Below are 18,176 nucleotides of genomic sequence, written 5' to 3' on the forward strand. Positions count from 1 at the left end.
AGGGAAGGCCCAGAAAGCAATTTGAGGGTTTATAGAGCAATTCAGATAGATGAAAAAATTGCACCAGACACATAAGTTTCTTGTTCAAATTTTTTATTTGTTCAGTGATCTGCCCCAAAAATTCAGGAGTTTTGTTTTCTGATGTCACTCAGAAATATGTTAGTGTCCAGCGTTGCTCTCCACTCTTTCTCAGTTGTCCACTTTTGGCTATGGCTTATTTCCTAGCAGTCTTCTGGAAGCTATTTTGTCGAGTGGAACTGTCTTTCCTAAAGTTATTGATCCACATAAATTGAAATCAGAAATAACGTTCACTTACATTGCTTTATCTGTGTTTTGCAGGGAATCTTCTTTCTGTTATACTGTTAGCCTAATTTATTTTTTTAAGTTTTTATCAAAATATACTCGATATACAATGTTATATTGGTTTCAGGTGTACAGTCTAGTGTCTCTACAATTACATACATTACTAAATGCTGAACATGGTCAATGTAGTGGCCATCTGTCAATATACAAAGATATTATAATATTATTGACTGTATTTCCTGTACAATTTTTTCATTCCCACGATTAATTTATTTTATAACTGGAAGTTTGTAGCTCTTTATTCCCTTCACCTATTTTTCCTGTCCCCCCCACTCCTCTCCTCTATGGCAACCACCAGTCTGTACTCTATATTTATGACTCTATTTTCTATTTTTTTGTTTTTTCTTTTATTTTTTTAGATTCCACATAAAAGTGAAATCATATGATAGTTGTCTTTCTCTGGCTGAGTAATATTCTATTATATATATATATATACATATATATATATATATATATGATTTCCACATCTTCTTTTTTCATATTCTGGCTATTGTTAAGTAGCACTGCTATAAGTGCAGGTGCACATGTATCTTTTAGAATCAGTGATTTTGTTTCTTTGGGTAAAGTCCCCAAAGAGGAATTACTGGGTCATATGATATTTCTATTTTTAGTTTTTTGAGAAACTTCCAGACTGCTTTCCACATTGGTTACACCAATTTACATTCCTACCAACAGTGCACAAGGGTTTCCTTTTCTTTACATCCTCTCCACTACTTGTTATTTCTTATTTTTTTGATACTAACTATTCTGACTGTCTGAAGTTTATATCTCATGGTGGTTTTGATTTGCATTTCCCTGATGATTTATGATGCTGAGCATCTTTTCATGTTTCTGTGTAAGCTAATTTCAATATATTTAGAGATGTTTTCCCATCATTGAGGCTTAGACAACTGGTTTCTACTCCTTACAAAGCAGTGTTTTCATCTGAAGACTTCATCGTGTTCCGGTTTAAGGGCTTAAGTGAAACATGGTATTACTACTTGTCATGTGATATAGAAAACATGGAAGTTACAAAGGGAAATACAATTTTCAGAATTTGTGTAGATATGCTTTCCAGAACTGATGAAATTATGTAAATATAGTGGGAAAATTAAAATTTATAAATGAAAATAAAGACATTATTGAGCATTTTAGACTTTTATTGATGAAGAAATATTTTACATTTAATGTGATTTCTTCCTTTTTATTTTATTCCTTTTATTTCTTTTGAATAATTTTAAATAATTATATCTTTTTGAGTATGCTCTACATTTAAATAAACCTGATTATCAAAAGGTAAAATTTGGAGATTTGCTCTTCCAGAGTCCTAATGAGAAACAATGAAGATTTTTAATCAGGTCATAGAAAAAGGAGGGAACTTAAGGAATTGACAGGACTTGGTGACTAAGTAGATTGAGAGTTGGGTGATATCAGAGCACAAGTGGGGATATTTAGGTTGATTAATGGATAAACAGGGTGAATTCAGTAATAACATCTTAAATTTTACACAATAGTGAAACAGCTAAGAGGAAATATTTTAGAGGAGTTGGACATATTTGTTGAGAACTAAGTGTGATATCAAAAGTAGGGCAGTGTAACAGCGGGTAGATGGCCAAAGATCCACAGTCAGACACCAGAGTTTTATCTTGGCTGTATCACTGATTAGTCATGTGAACTTGAGCAGATTAAAAGTCCTCTATTTTAATTTGTAAAATGTAGATAATACATTTTGTGTCTGTCCTATAAGGGTCCAGTAAGGATCAAATGAAATAGCTGTATGTGAAAGGAGTGACAGCTAAGTTCTCTGGTTATTATATACATTTGGAGACATGACCAGAGCATTAAATGCCTCTTAAAAATATCTTGTTTTAGACAATGTCTTATTTGGTATTTTAAATCTAATGCCTTAAGTAGAAAACAGATTCTGACTGATCTTGTACATTGGAACTGGTTGGTAAAGGGACTTCATGGATAATATGCAAATACCACAGTGGATAGGGCAGAAAGTTAGTACTCTTTTAATAAGAATAGAGAGGTAAAAAGGTAAAGAGAAATTTGACTATAGAAAACAAATCAGGCTGGAAAGGAAGCATGGTGTAGAGGTAAGTCATACTTGGGGACCAGAGAACCTGGATCATTGTCCTTGTATTCTTACTACCTGGGTGTTCATGGGCAAATCACTTGGCCTATCCGTGCCTCAGTTTCCTAATCTAAAGTGAAGGACTTTGATTAGATAATTTATGGGTCCTTTTAAGTTTTAAGACTTTTCTATCACTTTAATGGATAGGGAAGTTATTTATTTTAGAGAATTGCCCTTTATTTCTTTTTCAGACTAAAAGTTATCTGCTAATGTACTCTGTTAAAAATCTGCACCTTCTGATTAAGAACACTTTTACAGTTCAGCTCTATATCTTTATTTTCTATTTATTGCCAATATTCATAAAGAAATTTTTTTTCCATATGTCACTCAGCCATGGAAAAGGTTTTTACATTTGTTTGTTTTCGGAAATGAGAGAAGAATGGGGTTTTCCTCACTTTTATGTGTGCACACTAGATGCTCTCCATGGTCCTTATTTTAAAAGTGATGGTTCTGAGTCAATCTTTTTAGAGAACTAAGTTCAAAAGTACCTCAGAATCAGAGGAGTAAAAATAATTTTAATGGTAGTCTAGGGCAATAAATCTCTCTAGTCTTAAATATCTACTGCTGCCCTGCTAAAGGGGAATCTGTCATCTGCTGGGAAGTCTCTAATTATTGGATATTTACCACTTCCCAAGGTAGCTCATTCCATCTGGGCAAGTTTAAATATCATGTGGTTATCATTTTTATTAAACTCATGATATTCAAACTATTTTAGCTTTGAGCATATTTTCTATTTTCCAATGTCAGTGAAAGTGACCATCTTTCAAGTATCTGGGGTTAATGGGGGAAAATCTGTTCTTTATTAATGGAATACTGCCGTAAGCTCTGGCTAATTTGGCTTAGTAATTTAAAACATATAATTAATTACTCCTTTTTGCCAGGTTGATGAAGATATTGTGCTTTGTCTTTGAGCATTTTGTAGTGCCTTACAGTCAATGTTCTGCCTACTGAAAATCAATGACTAGATTTCTATACTAGCTTTACAGGAGATCAGGTTTTTGTGCTACCAACTCTGACATATTCATAAGGCTATTTTTAACTAGTCACTTCAAATACCAATTTATTTCTTTACTAGCCACCTCCTAAGCAACACAAGTACAACAGAAATGAGATTCTGGTCATTTGATATATCTGAATTTAGGAACCTGGATTTACCTGGTTTGAAAATAGCAAAGTATGTTATGTTCAGATTTAGAGCACTTAGAACCGAATATTTGAAGTTCATGGTATTTACTATCTGGATCAATGAGTTCAATGATTTTAAAAGAACAATAGTTATAGTTTCTTTTAAAAATTTAAGACAATTTTTAAATAATTTTTTATTACATTTAACAAGTATGGGATGGAACTTGGAATTAGATGATCAAGGTTCACATCCTGTTTCATCCACTCAGTCAACAGTGTCCACTGTGCATTGGTTTACCGACTATGTAAATTTGGGGAAGTCAGTTTTTCTGATCCTCATTTTTATCACTTGTAAAATTATACTTAATTCACTAGTTATGAATACCCAATGATAATATGTACATGAATGTGCTTAATCACAGCCTGCTTAATAAAAAGTTAATGCTGAAATGTGAAAACTATATTTTATACATTTGTAAATACTATAGTTAGTGTCAGTCACATCTTTAGAAACCAAACTATGCTAAAAACAATAGATTGCAAATTTCATGTTGGTCTCCTGATTCTAATCCTATTTTTAAGAAGTAATGTGATGCCTCTTGTTCATTCATTCAAAAAAGTCTTTATTTAGCATCTGCTGTTGCCAGGCACTATTCTAAACACGGGTGATACACCATATACAAAACAGACAAGCTTCTTACTCTCAGTAATAAATTTCAAGTAGAAGCCATAGTAAAACATGAGGAAAGAGATAATTCCAGATACTGATAATGTACATGAAGGAAATAAATATGTTATGTGATGGAAGAGAATCTAATTTAATTAAAGAGGTCAGATGGGGAAGGTCTTACTGAAGTGGTAACCTCCAAGCAGAGATCTAAATGATGAGAAGGAGCCAGCCATCTGAAGACCTAAGGCAAGAGAGTTGCTGGCAGAGGGAACAATCAAGGCCCTAATTTAGCCTTTGAGGAATAATGAGAGTGAAATATTTTATTTGAGGCGCAGATAGCAGGCTGGTGTAATGGGCTGCAGGAAGGGGGGATGTGGGGAAGGCATTTAGCAGTACTACTGAGGTTATTTATATTAACTTAAAAGCAAAATTGCATTTCAGACCATATAGCTTTTTAGATTTGTGGTCTGTGCACAATTGTTTGGATTTCTGGAGTCTATTCAACTTGTACCATTGTATAATAGTAGGAAGAATTGAGTCTCATAAGGAATGTACTTGATATTCAGAAGTTCATATAAACTTTGATTTATAAGGGAAACAATTTTATTGAATATTCTCATCATTGATAGTTTACCATGTATAAGTATCTGAATTTCAAAGATTGTTTAGATTTTGATGATGATAATAATGGTAGAGTTACCTTGTTATCAGTTATCTGTATTCTAATTCATTTACATAAGCAAAATGGACATGCAATTCTGGTCTATGCAATTTAACACCATCATGAGAATATAGGTGAAAAGTGAACATTTCTTGATTTCTGTAGCAGTTTTTGATTCAAAATTTCTTATTTGATTTTTATTTTTCTGTTACAAAGAAATGGACACATTTAGCGTACACAGATTATGTAGACAACTGTCTTTCATGAGTTCTTTTCAGGATCCATACTACCCAGATACATATATATATATATATATATATATATATTTTTTTTTTTATCATGGAAACTCTAGAAAAGTCAGTCCTTTTCTAGTTGATCCTAATTTCCTATTTTCCTCTGGGGAGTTTGGAAATGAGGGCAGGCATTTTGCCATGATCTGCCTGCAGTCTGTTTATTTTACTAAGCTAACAAGCTTTGCAGATGCCATTTGCGCCTGCTGTCCTGTGTATATGGGGAACAGACAGACGGGGATGGGAGTCCGCGTGGGTGGCTTTCTTCAGCTATTTCCCTTGGAGCTAATCTTTCTAATGTGGAGTCCATTCCTTCCAGGTTGCTCCCAACGCCCTTATAAGCTATGAAAGCCTCAGTTTAGGAGCCTAAAGATGTGCTTGTCTTTTTAGAGGGACCTTGAGTTGTTTGTAGTTAGTCAGCACAGAGTGTAAGCTACCATTGGCTAGAGAAGGCCTTTTGCATCTGTCTGTGCCTCACTCTCAGGTTGGGCCTAGAGAGGGAGAAACTGCTTCAGAATTTGAGGTGTGATGAGATGGTAAGTACACAGATTTGGACTCCGTGTGTCACCTAGAGCAAACTGTATCCAATCTCAGGGAGCTTATTTCATCACCTGTAAAGTGCAGATTATATTTCCTTCCTGAAAAGTGTTGTGACTACCAGGGATAGTATGCATAAAGTTCAGATAATAGCCACTTAATACATGTAAATATAAGAAATATAGATAAAAATATATTTTTGAATATCTTTGGATGCATACTCCAATATGTTTCTTCAGCATATAAATAAATATTATATATATATATATATTCGTTCATATACACACATACATACAATAGTTACTATATGTATATATGGTTCTCATATTGACAAAGGGTGCATGTCATAGGTTTTACAAAATTTTCCTACCAAGAAAAGTAAATGACCTAACTATATATATAAATGGTTATGGTCCCAGCCTAGTGCAAATAATTTACAATAGCAGTTTTCTGATTATAAAACTTCCAATGGTAGATTTCACTAAGAATCAATATGTTCCCAGATTGATATTATTAACTTTAAGGAATATCAAGTAAATCAGTTTTTAGGCTGCAATTTTATATCTTGCCAAACACTTCTTGTGAAATCACAGGCAGAGTTAAGCTGTATGTCTGTTAAAAAAAAAAAATGCTTCAAGCCCATGCCTTCTTAATTTTAAAAATAAAAGAATGTTTCCCTTGAGGCAAAGAGTGGATTTTCTTCTATCATCTTTCTATCTGAGGAAAATCAATGGAAGGCTAGGTGTGCACAAAGTAGAAAGCTGTATCCTAAGCAGAACTACACTTTAAAATGTTAACTTTTCCTTTTATCTAACATGCAAACATTATCCAATTGATCACATGTGGTAAACACAACCTAATGATTATAGAACATGTATGTTCTGTGTGCTTGTACATGTTTGCTCTCACCAGCATCATATGAATGAGACTTTTGTTTTCTCTAGCAGAGACTGCATGTTCAGTTTTTTGATGCCTGCTCCAGAGTACTTTTGTTTAATGAAAACCTGCTGTATGTGTTCATATAAGCTGACTATATAAAGGTGAAAGATATTATTGATTCATTTATTTTTCAGACATGAAGAGTGCATAGAATGCTTCCTCACAACAGCTAGCTAACACCACTGGGTCCTTCTCAATGCACCTCAAGGTTCTTCTCTAGAAAGCTTTCCCTGACTACTTTATTTGAGGTTAAATGCCTCTACTTTATGATTCTCAAACACCTCAAGTGCTTGCTATACTGTACTATAGTTGTTGATTCACTAGAGGGCAGGGACTCTGTTAGCTTTTACTCACCCTTCTCCCCACATAAATACATTGTCAAGTACATTTATTGAATGAATGAGATACAAGAGTAGGCAAAGGGAATACAGAGTCAAACTGCCTTTAAGGAGCTCATGGATAGAGGCATTAATCAAATACTCACTGAGCAAGCCTTCAACAAACTTGGTGGATGAATGAACTAGGGAGTGTGTGGAATGCCAGGAGCTATGCTAGGTGAGTTGCCTTTCATTTCTGCAGGATTTTATAGTTTGCAAAGTTCTTTCACCTGTGATCCAGGGTCAGAAGACCAGTAAGGCTCCCTCTGCCAGTCTGCCCATATCTTACTAAGCTTTCTCTACTCTCAGAAAAGGGATGTACTTCCAAAGGTACCTTTCTTCCAAGGATACCTTGTAAAATATCCATCCATCTCATTCTGCTTACCCAATATACTTCTTTTCTCCTTCTAATCCCTCACTGTCTCTGTTCTGATCATCACTAACAAAGCCCTGGGCTTGCAATAAGTTATTAGGTATCCATTCTTGAGAAGTCATTTGCACTTCCAAAATGTGAGAATGTCACAAGTGCTTTGTCAACTTTAAAGTGCTATAGGAACATAAAGACTAATTAGTTGGAAGAGGAATATATAACAACCGAAATCAATTGCATATTAGACGCTTTGCTTGCATTAGGGAAGCACTCTGTTCTTTGGGTCACGTTGGTTACACATTGAGTCAAGCTTAGGAAATGTTAAATTAAATTATCATGATGGTGTTATAAATGAGGAGGTAAATAGACAAACTAAGACTTTTAAAATCTTTTTATATTACTGACCCATAGGACAGTTACTTGAATAAATGGACGAGAACATGGGTTTTATTTGTATTGTTTAACTTTCTGAAATTTATTACATGAAAATTTTCTGGTTTATTACAGCAGTAGGATAACAGTTCAAAGGGAATTAATTTCTACCTATAAATGTTTTTTTGAACCACTTTTTTCTTCTCTGAACACACATCTGATTGTCTATGAATTTTTTTTATATTTTAAATCTTTAGCAACCGCTCTCATTTTGGTAAAAGAATGTCATGTCAATTCCTGAGACATCTATTTCGGGATTAGGAGGATCTCGAGGTTAGAACCAGAATAATTTATGAAAGGGAGACAAGTTTTGCATATCCTTCCTTTTTTCCAGTTGTTTATTGTAGAAAATATGCTATTTATAAAAAATGGGGGAGTGGGTGGGGAACTGTTCTACTGGTATCTTAAAAAGGTAACCACAATGTGTGTGGGTCCCTAAGCATTTCTTCTTGCTGTCAGTGGTCCAGTTGACTATGTGTTTTCTTCCTAGTGAAAAGGAGTCATTGATTTTTTACTTTTATTGGTCAGGCAGTACTTTCCATTCTGATGTTCACTTTCTCTCTCTTTCATCCCACCCCCTGCCCTGCCAGCTTTCTCTCTGTGCCTCTGTTTCTTTCAATCTCTCCCTGTGTCTTTAATATCACTCTTATCCAGAGTGACGCTTGTCAAGCACCTCAAAGGCAGTCTATGTAGCAGTTTCACTGGAAAAAAGGGAGGGATTTGAGGGAAGGGGGAGGGAGAATCATTTGGCTGTTAAAATGATGCAGAAGGGAGCACAGAGCTCTGCCCACGTAATAAGTGCCTGCAGGCAGCCAGTGAGGAGGGAAAAGTTTGGGAAAGAACTCATTTTTTGTCTCTCAGAACATGGAACTTTTGTAAACATTTTGCGATCTCCTCCCACCCCAGTTTTATAATGTGCTTATCTGTTTAAATGTTCAGGCTATTTGTGTGTTTGTGAATGTTACAGACCGCACAAAAAAGTACACAAATAGAAGAACCCTAATGTTTTCTAAGTTAAACCTCCAAATCCGCGGGTTCTTTTTTTTTTAATATCCCTGGCCGGATTTTCCTTTTCCAGCTGTTAGTCATTTGTAAGAAGCTGCCCTTGTAAATTGCATGTGAGTCGAGATGTGATGTGTGCAGCCCTGCATGCACCTCAGCTTTTCAGTCATATCTTTCGAGTCATTTAGACTCCCGGGAATCATGCTCATAACAAATAGCTTTTTATTATCCAAAGCCGCTGTTCTGGCAGCCAAACGACAGCCTTTTGATAGATGGGCCGGGTAGTTTTTTTGTGTTGTGTGCTTACTCAAGAGTTGTTAGTAGGAAAGACAAGGCAGCAAAGGGGGCACTTGGGCAAAGCAGATCCTGTGGGTATACTGAAGCGGCAGATCAGAATTCAGAAACAAGAACGAAAGCTGAAATGTGATTCTCTGGTGCTTGGTGTAACACTCATCTCCAGGATAGGACTGTGCGGGGCACTCACGGGAGCCTTGTTCCGATCACCGAATCTGCTAAAGGACCATGCAGCCTCGGAGCCCAGCCAGACACCAGGAAGTTTTGCCGGAGCTGATTTCTAGGGGATTTTCCGGTGCCTAGGAGAATCCTGCTTGCCTTGAGCTGTACGGAGGAGGGCTCCAGTTTCCCATGAGGGGCCCCCTTGGAAAAGCCGTCTGTGCAGAATCCAGGCTCTGCTTCTCTCTCTGTGCTATTTACCAAAAGGCTTTTCTCACCTTTGCTGATTTGCTGGTGTGATTTCCATGCACTGAGTCCTGTGTAGGGATCCAGGATGGATTGCCTGTGCATTGTCACCACAAAGGTAGGATAGGAAACAGGGCTGTTGTTGTGTGCAACATTTTTCTATTATTATTCTGGTCCTGTAATTAAACAGCTCTGGTAGTTGCTGCCAGTTCATGAGATAAAATTAGTATGATTTACTTTGCTGGGCATTTTGTTCCCCATGAGGGTCTGAGGGTCCTATCTTTATTTGATTTCAACTTCTTAAAGTGATATTGTGTGTTTGTGCAAATGAAAGGATAATTTGCCTGTGCTTTGTGGCAGAATTTGCTTTTGCCTCTATGTATAGCTCAATATTAAAATGTCTATAGTAGTAGTGTAGCTTACACATCATTTTAACATAACAAATCAGGATAGTCTTTCTGAGTGTGATAATTAGCTTTTCATTTAACAACCATATCTTCTATGCTTGAAGAAGCCAATCAGCTTTACTGTGGCTTGACATATTGTTTCTGATTGGAGAATTCTGATATTCTGCATTTTAGTGATCTTTTTAAAGGAAAAAAATCTTTTGGTTTGGATTTCAAACAAACAAACAAAAGCAATATTTAATGTGGAGCTGATTCTATTTTGATTAGTAACAAATGAAATATTTGCATTATCAGAAATAGAAATCAAAGTGGGAATGGAATAAAATCAATGGGCAATCCTTTTATGGGTTTGCACAAAAGAGCTAAAAATTTCAAATGCGTTTTATTTGTTCTGTCATCAGTTCTAAGTAATGTGTTTAAATATCATAAACCCTGGGGGTGTTTTTTGAGTGAATTTTACTATTACTTTTAGAAAAACTAATCAAAACACACTTATTAGCTCCTTTTTCATTTTGCATGTATGCATACCATGAATTAATCTGAACTTTATCTTTTACTATCTCACATTGTTTAGACACCCATTAGACATGACAAAATCAATAGCTTAGTGCATGAGACTCATTACATGTGGATTTTCCACTGTGATCTCCTTTCATCACTAAAGAAAAGATTAATTTTGAAGCCACAAACCAAGTTCCCTATAGTATGACCGTAAATATTTTAGTTTTGGAGATTATATTTCAGAAAATCTTAATGGGTATCTTCCCATAGGGCCTGGTATCACACAGCAGGTTCAGTTGATGTCAATGGATTTGAAGCCTAAAAACTTCTACTTGGTTTAGTTGACCAGGCCTCAAGGTAACATGAATACCTTATTTTATTTTTTTAAATTACCAAGTATCATTCACTTTTCCCAGTTAAGTCAGGCAAAAAGCAAAATAAGGCCAAAAAATCTAAAATTAAAGAAAAAAAGTAGAGTAGGAAATTGTATTTTCATAGGTAATCTAGGAAAGGAGATAGTCCCTCTAACATGTTTTACTCCTCCTGAGGTGTTACACTCAGTGTTGCTTTTTCTTACGAGAATACTGTCAGATCTGACCTATATGTGTTTCATAATTATTTATTCACAGATCATAATTATAGATACTGTGAAACATAATAAGTTTGTTAAAAATAAGTTATAAAAAGTTATTAATTAGAGCCCCAAAGTGGAATTTTTTGCATTAAACAAGTTAAATCATCACTGGAATCTAAGTTGCTTCATTTTGGAAAGCATGATTTAATTTAAAAAAAACCCCATGTCATGTGTTCTATATTCACTTATCAAAATATTAATGACCACAGATACAAAGGTAAAAAATATTATTCTGCTTTAAATGCTCTATCAAGGATAAATGTCATTATTCTAGTGTTTCAATTTATCATATAACTTGTACAATTCAACAGGACAAACACCCACGTGAGAATTCATGAATTTTCTGAATTAATTATACTTATGAATAGTTCTAAGGTGGCATATATGTCATCTTTATAGGATAAATACACTTACAACAGAATTATATTATGGTTTAAATGTAATGATGCATGACAGATTTAAAAGCAGCATATGGTGAGGAGACTTCCTGGAGGACTTCATCCTGTGTACCCTGTCCGCCTCATTCCCCCACCATTGATGTTCTTTGTCCCCAAGTAGCCATGCACTTGGGGTGCCCTTGTTCCACTTGCCTGGGACTATTTGACAGGAAACTTGCTAACAACTTGGAAATTCTAATTCTATCTCAGTTCCGCCCCCATCTCTTTTGCCTCTAGCTGCAATCTTCTAGCATCTCTGGCTGGGATGCTTTCTTCCAGTCTTGCTTTATGTGCTGGCTACACCTCATACACTATCCATCTCAGTTTCACAGCTGACCACCACCCTGTAAAGTTTTCACTGCCAAGGGAACATAACTACTTCCCTTGGTTCTCTTCTTTCCTGCCCATCTTGGTATGTAAGGCACTTACTGTCCCCTTGGAGCCATCTATGACCTCAGCACCTGTTTCATTCTCCCATTCTCTTCTGCAGACACACACTGCAGAAAAAAAATTCCTTCTCATTCTTTGCTCCATAATTGAAGAATGAATGTTAGAAGATTAAAGAGAGGAGAGATTATGACAAATTGAGATGAAGCACTGCATAATGGTAATATAAAAGGATCTATTAGACATCTCAGAGAAGTGTTTTGGTTTTGTTTTTCTGCATATAGAAGGAAGGAGATGACTGTGACACATTTCATAATAATCTAACCCCCCTAATAAGTTAATCCTGCCTTAGATGTCACCCATAAGACAGATTGCTTAAGGTCTTAAGGGATCCAGTCTAGGCAGACTGACCTGCAGAATTGCTCAGGTTTAGGGTCAGATCGTTTAGGCTAGGAAATTATCAGAGCAACCAAAAACAGAGTTTCTGCCACAGGATCCCAAGGTCTTTTCAGATGTTCAGACAACTCACTTTCATAAGAAGATTGAGTCATCTCTTTTATTTGAATGTCCAGTTTTAATTTCAACTCTTGTCACAGATGTCACTACTGAAAAAGAGAAATAACATGACTTAGTGTGAGGAGCAGGTCTCTAGAGCAAGACTTGGATTTAAATTGTTATTCTGACACTTACTAGCCTTAGGACTTGAATAAGTTCCTTAACTTCCCTGAGCCTGGATTTCCTCATCTGTGAAAAGAATATGTCATCACCTATGTGTAAGTGATGTGGAGAAGTATAGAAAATTTCTAGCACAATTCCTGGCATATGGAAAGAATTCAACGTAGGGTAATTTATCAAGCAATTCATAATTTATATCTTTATCCCCCTGGGTGTGGTCACAGGAAAATGAGGTCATCTCAATGATGACTGAACACAGTTTACTAACCAATATAACACATTTTGGAGAGTGGACATTTTTTAAATGTTTTGAATAATTGAAAAATAAGAGTCCTAATAATTTTGATAACTAAAATATAAGGAAAATAATGTTAGACTATATTAGGGCAGAAGCATGTGGTTAGATGATTGGCCAGTAGGCCAACAGTTCTACATAGCAGGCAGAATATTCTGGGCTAGATTTAATAAAATGCAAGCAGTCAGTAGAATTTCTCTTTTGCTGTGTAGGAATTCTCACATGTATCATATGTAATAGCATATGAGATCTGATTCAACAACAGAAGAAATGTGGAGCTATGCAAAATCAAAGCAGATCTGCCCTTGTGACGCTGGGCACCTAGAGGCATCTGGGCACCACTGTCCCTGCCATGATTTCAGATGTCCACTAAACAGATCTTACAGACATAAAAAGGGTAGTTCTAGAAAATAATCTACAAAGACAAGTGTAATATGTTAAAGAAAGTTACAGCTATAATTTTCAATAAAGGCATGATGGTACTATCAATTTTTAATATGTTTAACAGGTTGTGCATAATAAAATTCAAATAGCAGAATGAAAAGTGAACCGGCAATATGAAAGATGTTTTTATTGATGTGGTTAATACTACCTCTGTTCTGTAAATAAGATAGCACCCTTTGTCTCCATGAACCCACCATCTTTTGCAAGAATTAAAGTTGCTCAGAATTTCTAAAAGGGAATAATAGTTGTTTCTGGGCATTTAAAAGATATGTTTATCCAGGCTAGTATGATATTATTCATTATGACCTGAATTGAAAAAAATGGTGCGGTGTACACTTAAAAATGGACTCATCAAGGAAATATTTACAACTATGGTTTTTGGGGGGCTAAAATAAAGTTTGTTTTGCACTAGAGCTTTATGTAGAGAAAACAAAACAAACCACCAAGGCAACCAATGCCTAAGTGGCTGTGTCTTGATATATGAAGCAATTTATTCATGCCCGTGGATAGTTGGGCCTGTTCTCACAGCCATTCATTCATTCTATTCATCTACGAAATGTTTGTTGAATTCCCGACACATGCCTGACATAGGAGAGGGTGTGGGGATACAATGAGCAATGTGTTCTCATGGATCTTTTAGTCTAATGGGGGAACCCGCAACTGTAGAAATGACAGTGGTGTGTGATAAGGGGGCGAATCTAGGATGCTACGGAAATGAGTCCAGGGATACTGAAGAATCCGTTGGAGATGGCTGCAGGGGAGGCAGGGATTTAATGTCAGGGAAGGGTTTCCTGAAGAAGTGATAACTAAGCTTATGTGCAGAATGGAGGGCACAATGGGGATGGAAAAAGTGTTTTAGGCAGAGTCCCAGATGTGATAGATGGAGAGAGAGAGGGTTGGGGGGAAAGACAGGGAGAGAAGGAGGGAGAAAGGGAGGGAGGAAGGGGGCTGGAGAAGGAAGGGAAGGGAAGAAGAGAAGTGAGAGAATGGCACGTTCGAGGAAGGCAAAGTCAGTGTAGCTGGGACTGAAGGTGTTTAAGGTGAGTAGCAAACTACAAGGGATGCGGAGATAGTCATAGAATATTAAGAAGTTAAGATGTTATCTTAAAGGAAATAGGATTTTCCTCCATCATTAACACTGGTTGCCCCAATTTGCCCTGACTTCTCACCCATGTCGTTTCCTTGGTTCAAACCCCTTCCTTCTGTTTTCTGCCACCATCCCCTTACTATTCACCAGCTGGATGACCTTCTCTGAACTAGAGTTTCCTCTTCCAGAGAACAGTGCCTATTTAACAGGATTGTTTTGAAGATTCAGCGAGGTGGTAAATATAAAGTACTTGGTATGTTACCCTGTAGGGGGTAGGTGCCTTGTTTTCTCTTCGGGGTCACTGTCTTCCCATCTTCCTATCTTTCCTTGGCGCTCTTCTCATATCAACCCTGCCAGCAATACCGGTTCTGATACCTGTCATCCCAACCAGGTGCCTGCAAGGTGGCAGGTCCACTGAGCAGAGGCTGGAGCAGGGGTGCTTAATGGGCCAGAGAAAATCTACCCGTTAGGAAAGAGAAGCAGAAGTACAGCTAATAGTGGGGAAAATTTAATACATTCTGGCCTTTTTGGGTAAAAAAGTGGGGAAAGGAGCCAATGTGAAGAGATTCCATGACTGTATTAGTAACCTGGGGTTAACCATTTTAATAGCATGAAACACTTTGGCATGTTATTTCCATTAATTTGATAGCTTAACTTGCCTTTATCAAGTATTCCATACAGAGTGCCGCAATGATCGGTCTGATACCCAAGTCCACTGGTGTAACTCTCAAGCCGGAGCTTTGCAACGTCACCCTCTTGAACTCAGGTTGAGTGATTGTCTGAAATCTTACCTTAGTGTACAATTCTCCCTCAACCTAGCGCCAGAATCCCCTTCCTGTCTTATCTCCTGTCACTCTGCCTCGTGTTTTATATTCCAAGAATCTTAAAAATGCATAGGTCAGCCAATTTTTATGTTTATGCTACCTTCTCTGTCCTTCATTAAACTAACTGACACGTTGGCCTTGCTGGCTGCCCTCCATTGTTTGAAGGTATCAGCCTTGTTTCTGCTTTGGAGAATTCACTTACTATTCCTCTGTCTGGATGGCTCTGTCCCCGCCTGTCTGAATCCTACTTTTCTTCCAGTCTGACTGTACATGCCACTACCTTTCCTAAAGTCTCCAGTTATATGATATATTCTTGGTACTAGCTCATATTATCCCATTTCTGCCCATCACAATTAATACTTATATTCTGATTTGTATGATTATTTTTCTTAGTGTCTCTCTCTCTTGACAAGACAGAAGCTCCATGAGGGAAGAGACTGTGTGTCTGTTTTTTAAATTTTTCCTGTAAGTGCTGTCTGGGACACATTGAAGGAACTCAGTGAATTTAATTAACTCACTCATTCTTCAGCCCAACCCAATGAAGTAAAATCCTCCACATCTTAAAGATGTGGCATACTGAGACAGCTAAGCAGTCTCATAGTTGGGATTTGAACCCAGGTTTTTGTGACACTAATATCCATGCATCTATCTACTGTCATTGTCCCCTGGTTGAATCAGTCCAAGGTTATTATTTAGTTAAAATGTATTCTTGATATTATATTTTGGATTTTGTTTGTTTATGAACTAACATGTAAATAAACAAAAATGATACATTCAAAGAATGGTTAACTTAAAATTACTCAGAATTTAGTTATAGTCTTGTAGTTTTGTGGACATATATCCACAGTATGTAAAAGTAAACTTTTAGAAATGAGATAAAATTTTATTATATGAACCATACCAGTCATCTGTCAATATATTTATAGTAAATGGTCATTCCTGCCAAACTTGATTACCAGGATATTATTCACAACATAAGCCCCTTTAGACACTGTGAATAAAAAAGCCAAATATACTTGTGAAGACCTATGAGTTTGAGAAGATTGTCCTTTATAAGACCTTTAGGTAAACCTTATTTTATGAGACAAATTTAGGTTTGCAAAGGAAACAAGTACAAATCAGATTTTGTAAATCAAATAATGTTTAAGCACATTGTGCTCAAAATTGAAATAAATCTCTTTATAAAGTAAAAAGAATTCATTAGTTCCCTTTATTATTTACCCATTATTTCATCTGAATATTTGTAGATAAGATTTCTTAAAGCAGATTACCCATGATTGCAACTGCCTGAGAGACCTGTCTCATTGCACAGATGTACATTTCACCAAAGGCAATTTGGGAATGTGTATTAGACAAGGTTCAGAAAATAAAGTTATAGAATTGGGTTTGCTAATCACTATATTAGTAATTTACTGAATTCAGTTTTCCCTCACTGAGCCTTATTTTGTCAAGTCTGAAATTGAAATAATAATACTGATTTACCAGTACTTCCCTTCACAGGATTATTGTTCAGAACCAAATGGATTTATGTATTTGAAAAGTACAAAATACTGCATACAGAGAAAAGGTGGCTATAATTATTGAAAGGAGGAAATCCTAGAGTAAACTAGGATCTACTGTGACCACTAGGAACACTGTATGGTGTAAGAGTGAGAGGTGTGTTCATATGGGTGTCAGACTAATTTTATGCTAATTACAGTAGCCCAGGCAAAGTGTCCTGACTTGTCTGAGGTCCCTCAGAGAGCTGAGCAGTGGGCAGCTGGGCAGCAGTTGGCATCCACCCTGCATTTGGCTTAGAGCGGCAGCAGAGTAGAGTGTTTGAAAGCACAGACTTCGGAGTCAGATTCTTGCTGGAGTCCTAGCTTTGCCAATTATTAGTTCTGTCGTTTGGGTCAAATTTCTTAATCTACTTCAATTTCAGCTTCCTTATTTATAAAATGAAACAATAAGCACTTCAAAAGGTTGTTGGGAGGATTAAATGCAATATTAGTTCCCCTCACAAATATTTCCTGAGTGCATGTACCATGTGCCAGGTAACATTATAAGCAGTAGAGATACAACAGTGAATACATTGGACAAGGTCCCTGCTCTCATAGAACTTATATTACAGAGTGAGGAGATGGGTCATTAATAGGCACTCAGATAATAAACATAATTTCAGATAGCAATAACTGCTCTAATTACATGGAATGTGGAAAGATGGATGAGTGTAAAAAAAGACAGGGCTGCTGTTGATAGGGTGGACAAAGTCTGGAAATGTGAAAGGACCAGCTTTGTGGAGATCTTGGGGAAGAAAAGACAAAAAGGGGAACAGCTAGTACAAATACATGCAAGAGTTTAGTGTAGTGGCTGTATATAACAGATAGTCTCTAAATAGCTTAGACTTCTGTTCCTTCTCCTCATCTTCCTCTTCATTTTCCTCTTTTTTGGGGGAATCTGACACTTAAGGATAAACTTCATAGTGGGATCATTAATTCAGTTAGCTAGTTACCATTCTAGAGGCAATTTTTTCTCTTGTAGTCATGGTGATGAGGATTTCCTCTGGCTTTAGTGAACATTTCCCAGGTTTATAGGTATTTATTGGTGAGAGAAAGAGACCAAATGTAGCTTTTCTTCCATTTTGCATTCAAAATTAATTTCAGATTTGAGGTCCTCTCACACAAATAACACTCCCTCCCAATAATTCTATTCTAATACACCTACCCACACATATCCATTCCTTTGTAGCTCCATAATTCAGTCCTTGAACTAACCTTTCATGGGGCAGCAGGTTTTACAAAAAATTGGTTTGGCAGTAAATGAATAAATTCTTAGAATTTAGAATTCTATTTATCCATTAAGTAAACTTAAGCCAAAAGTTCCAGGAAAATGTCCACTTGCTGGAGTTATCTGAACATAAAT

The 18,176-nt window shown here is 36.4% G+C and overlaps 1 protein-coding gene across 5 annotated transcripts in view; it reads left to right on the forward strand.

The window, feature by feature from the left end:
- The window catches only part of DLG2 (discs large MAGUK scaffold protein 2), a 1,919,888-nt gene that overhangs the window by 438,708 nt on the left and 1,463,004 nt on the right, over positions 1 to 18,176 (forward strand). Inside the window, exon 1 of one of the 5 annotated variants that reach the window (XM_057507179.1) lies at positions 9,154 to 9,702. The exons of the other annotated variants lie outside the window; for them this stretch is intronic. Within the exon in view, the coding sequence (XP_057363162.1) occupies positions 9,673 to 9,702 (30 nt within the window). The 5' untranslated portion in view covers positions 9,154 to 9,672. Of the gene's footprint in view, positions 1 to 9,153; positions 9,703 to 18,176 lie in introns of those variants that run through there. 5 annotated transcript variants of the gene reach the window in all.

Source organism: Manis pentadactyla, chromosome 9 (genome assembly GCF_030020395.1).
Source record: "Manis pentadactyla isolate mManPen7 chromosome 9, mManPen7.hap1, whole genome shotgun sequence".
In the NCBI taxonomy this organism is placed as follows: domain Eukaryota; kingdom Metazoa; phylum Chordata; class Mammalia; order Pholidota; family Manidae; genus Manis; species Manis pentadactyla.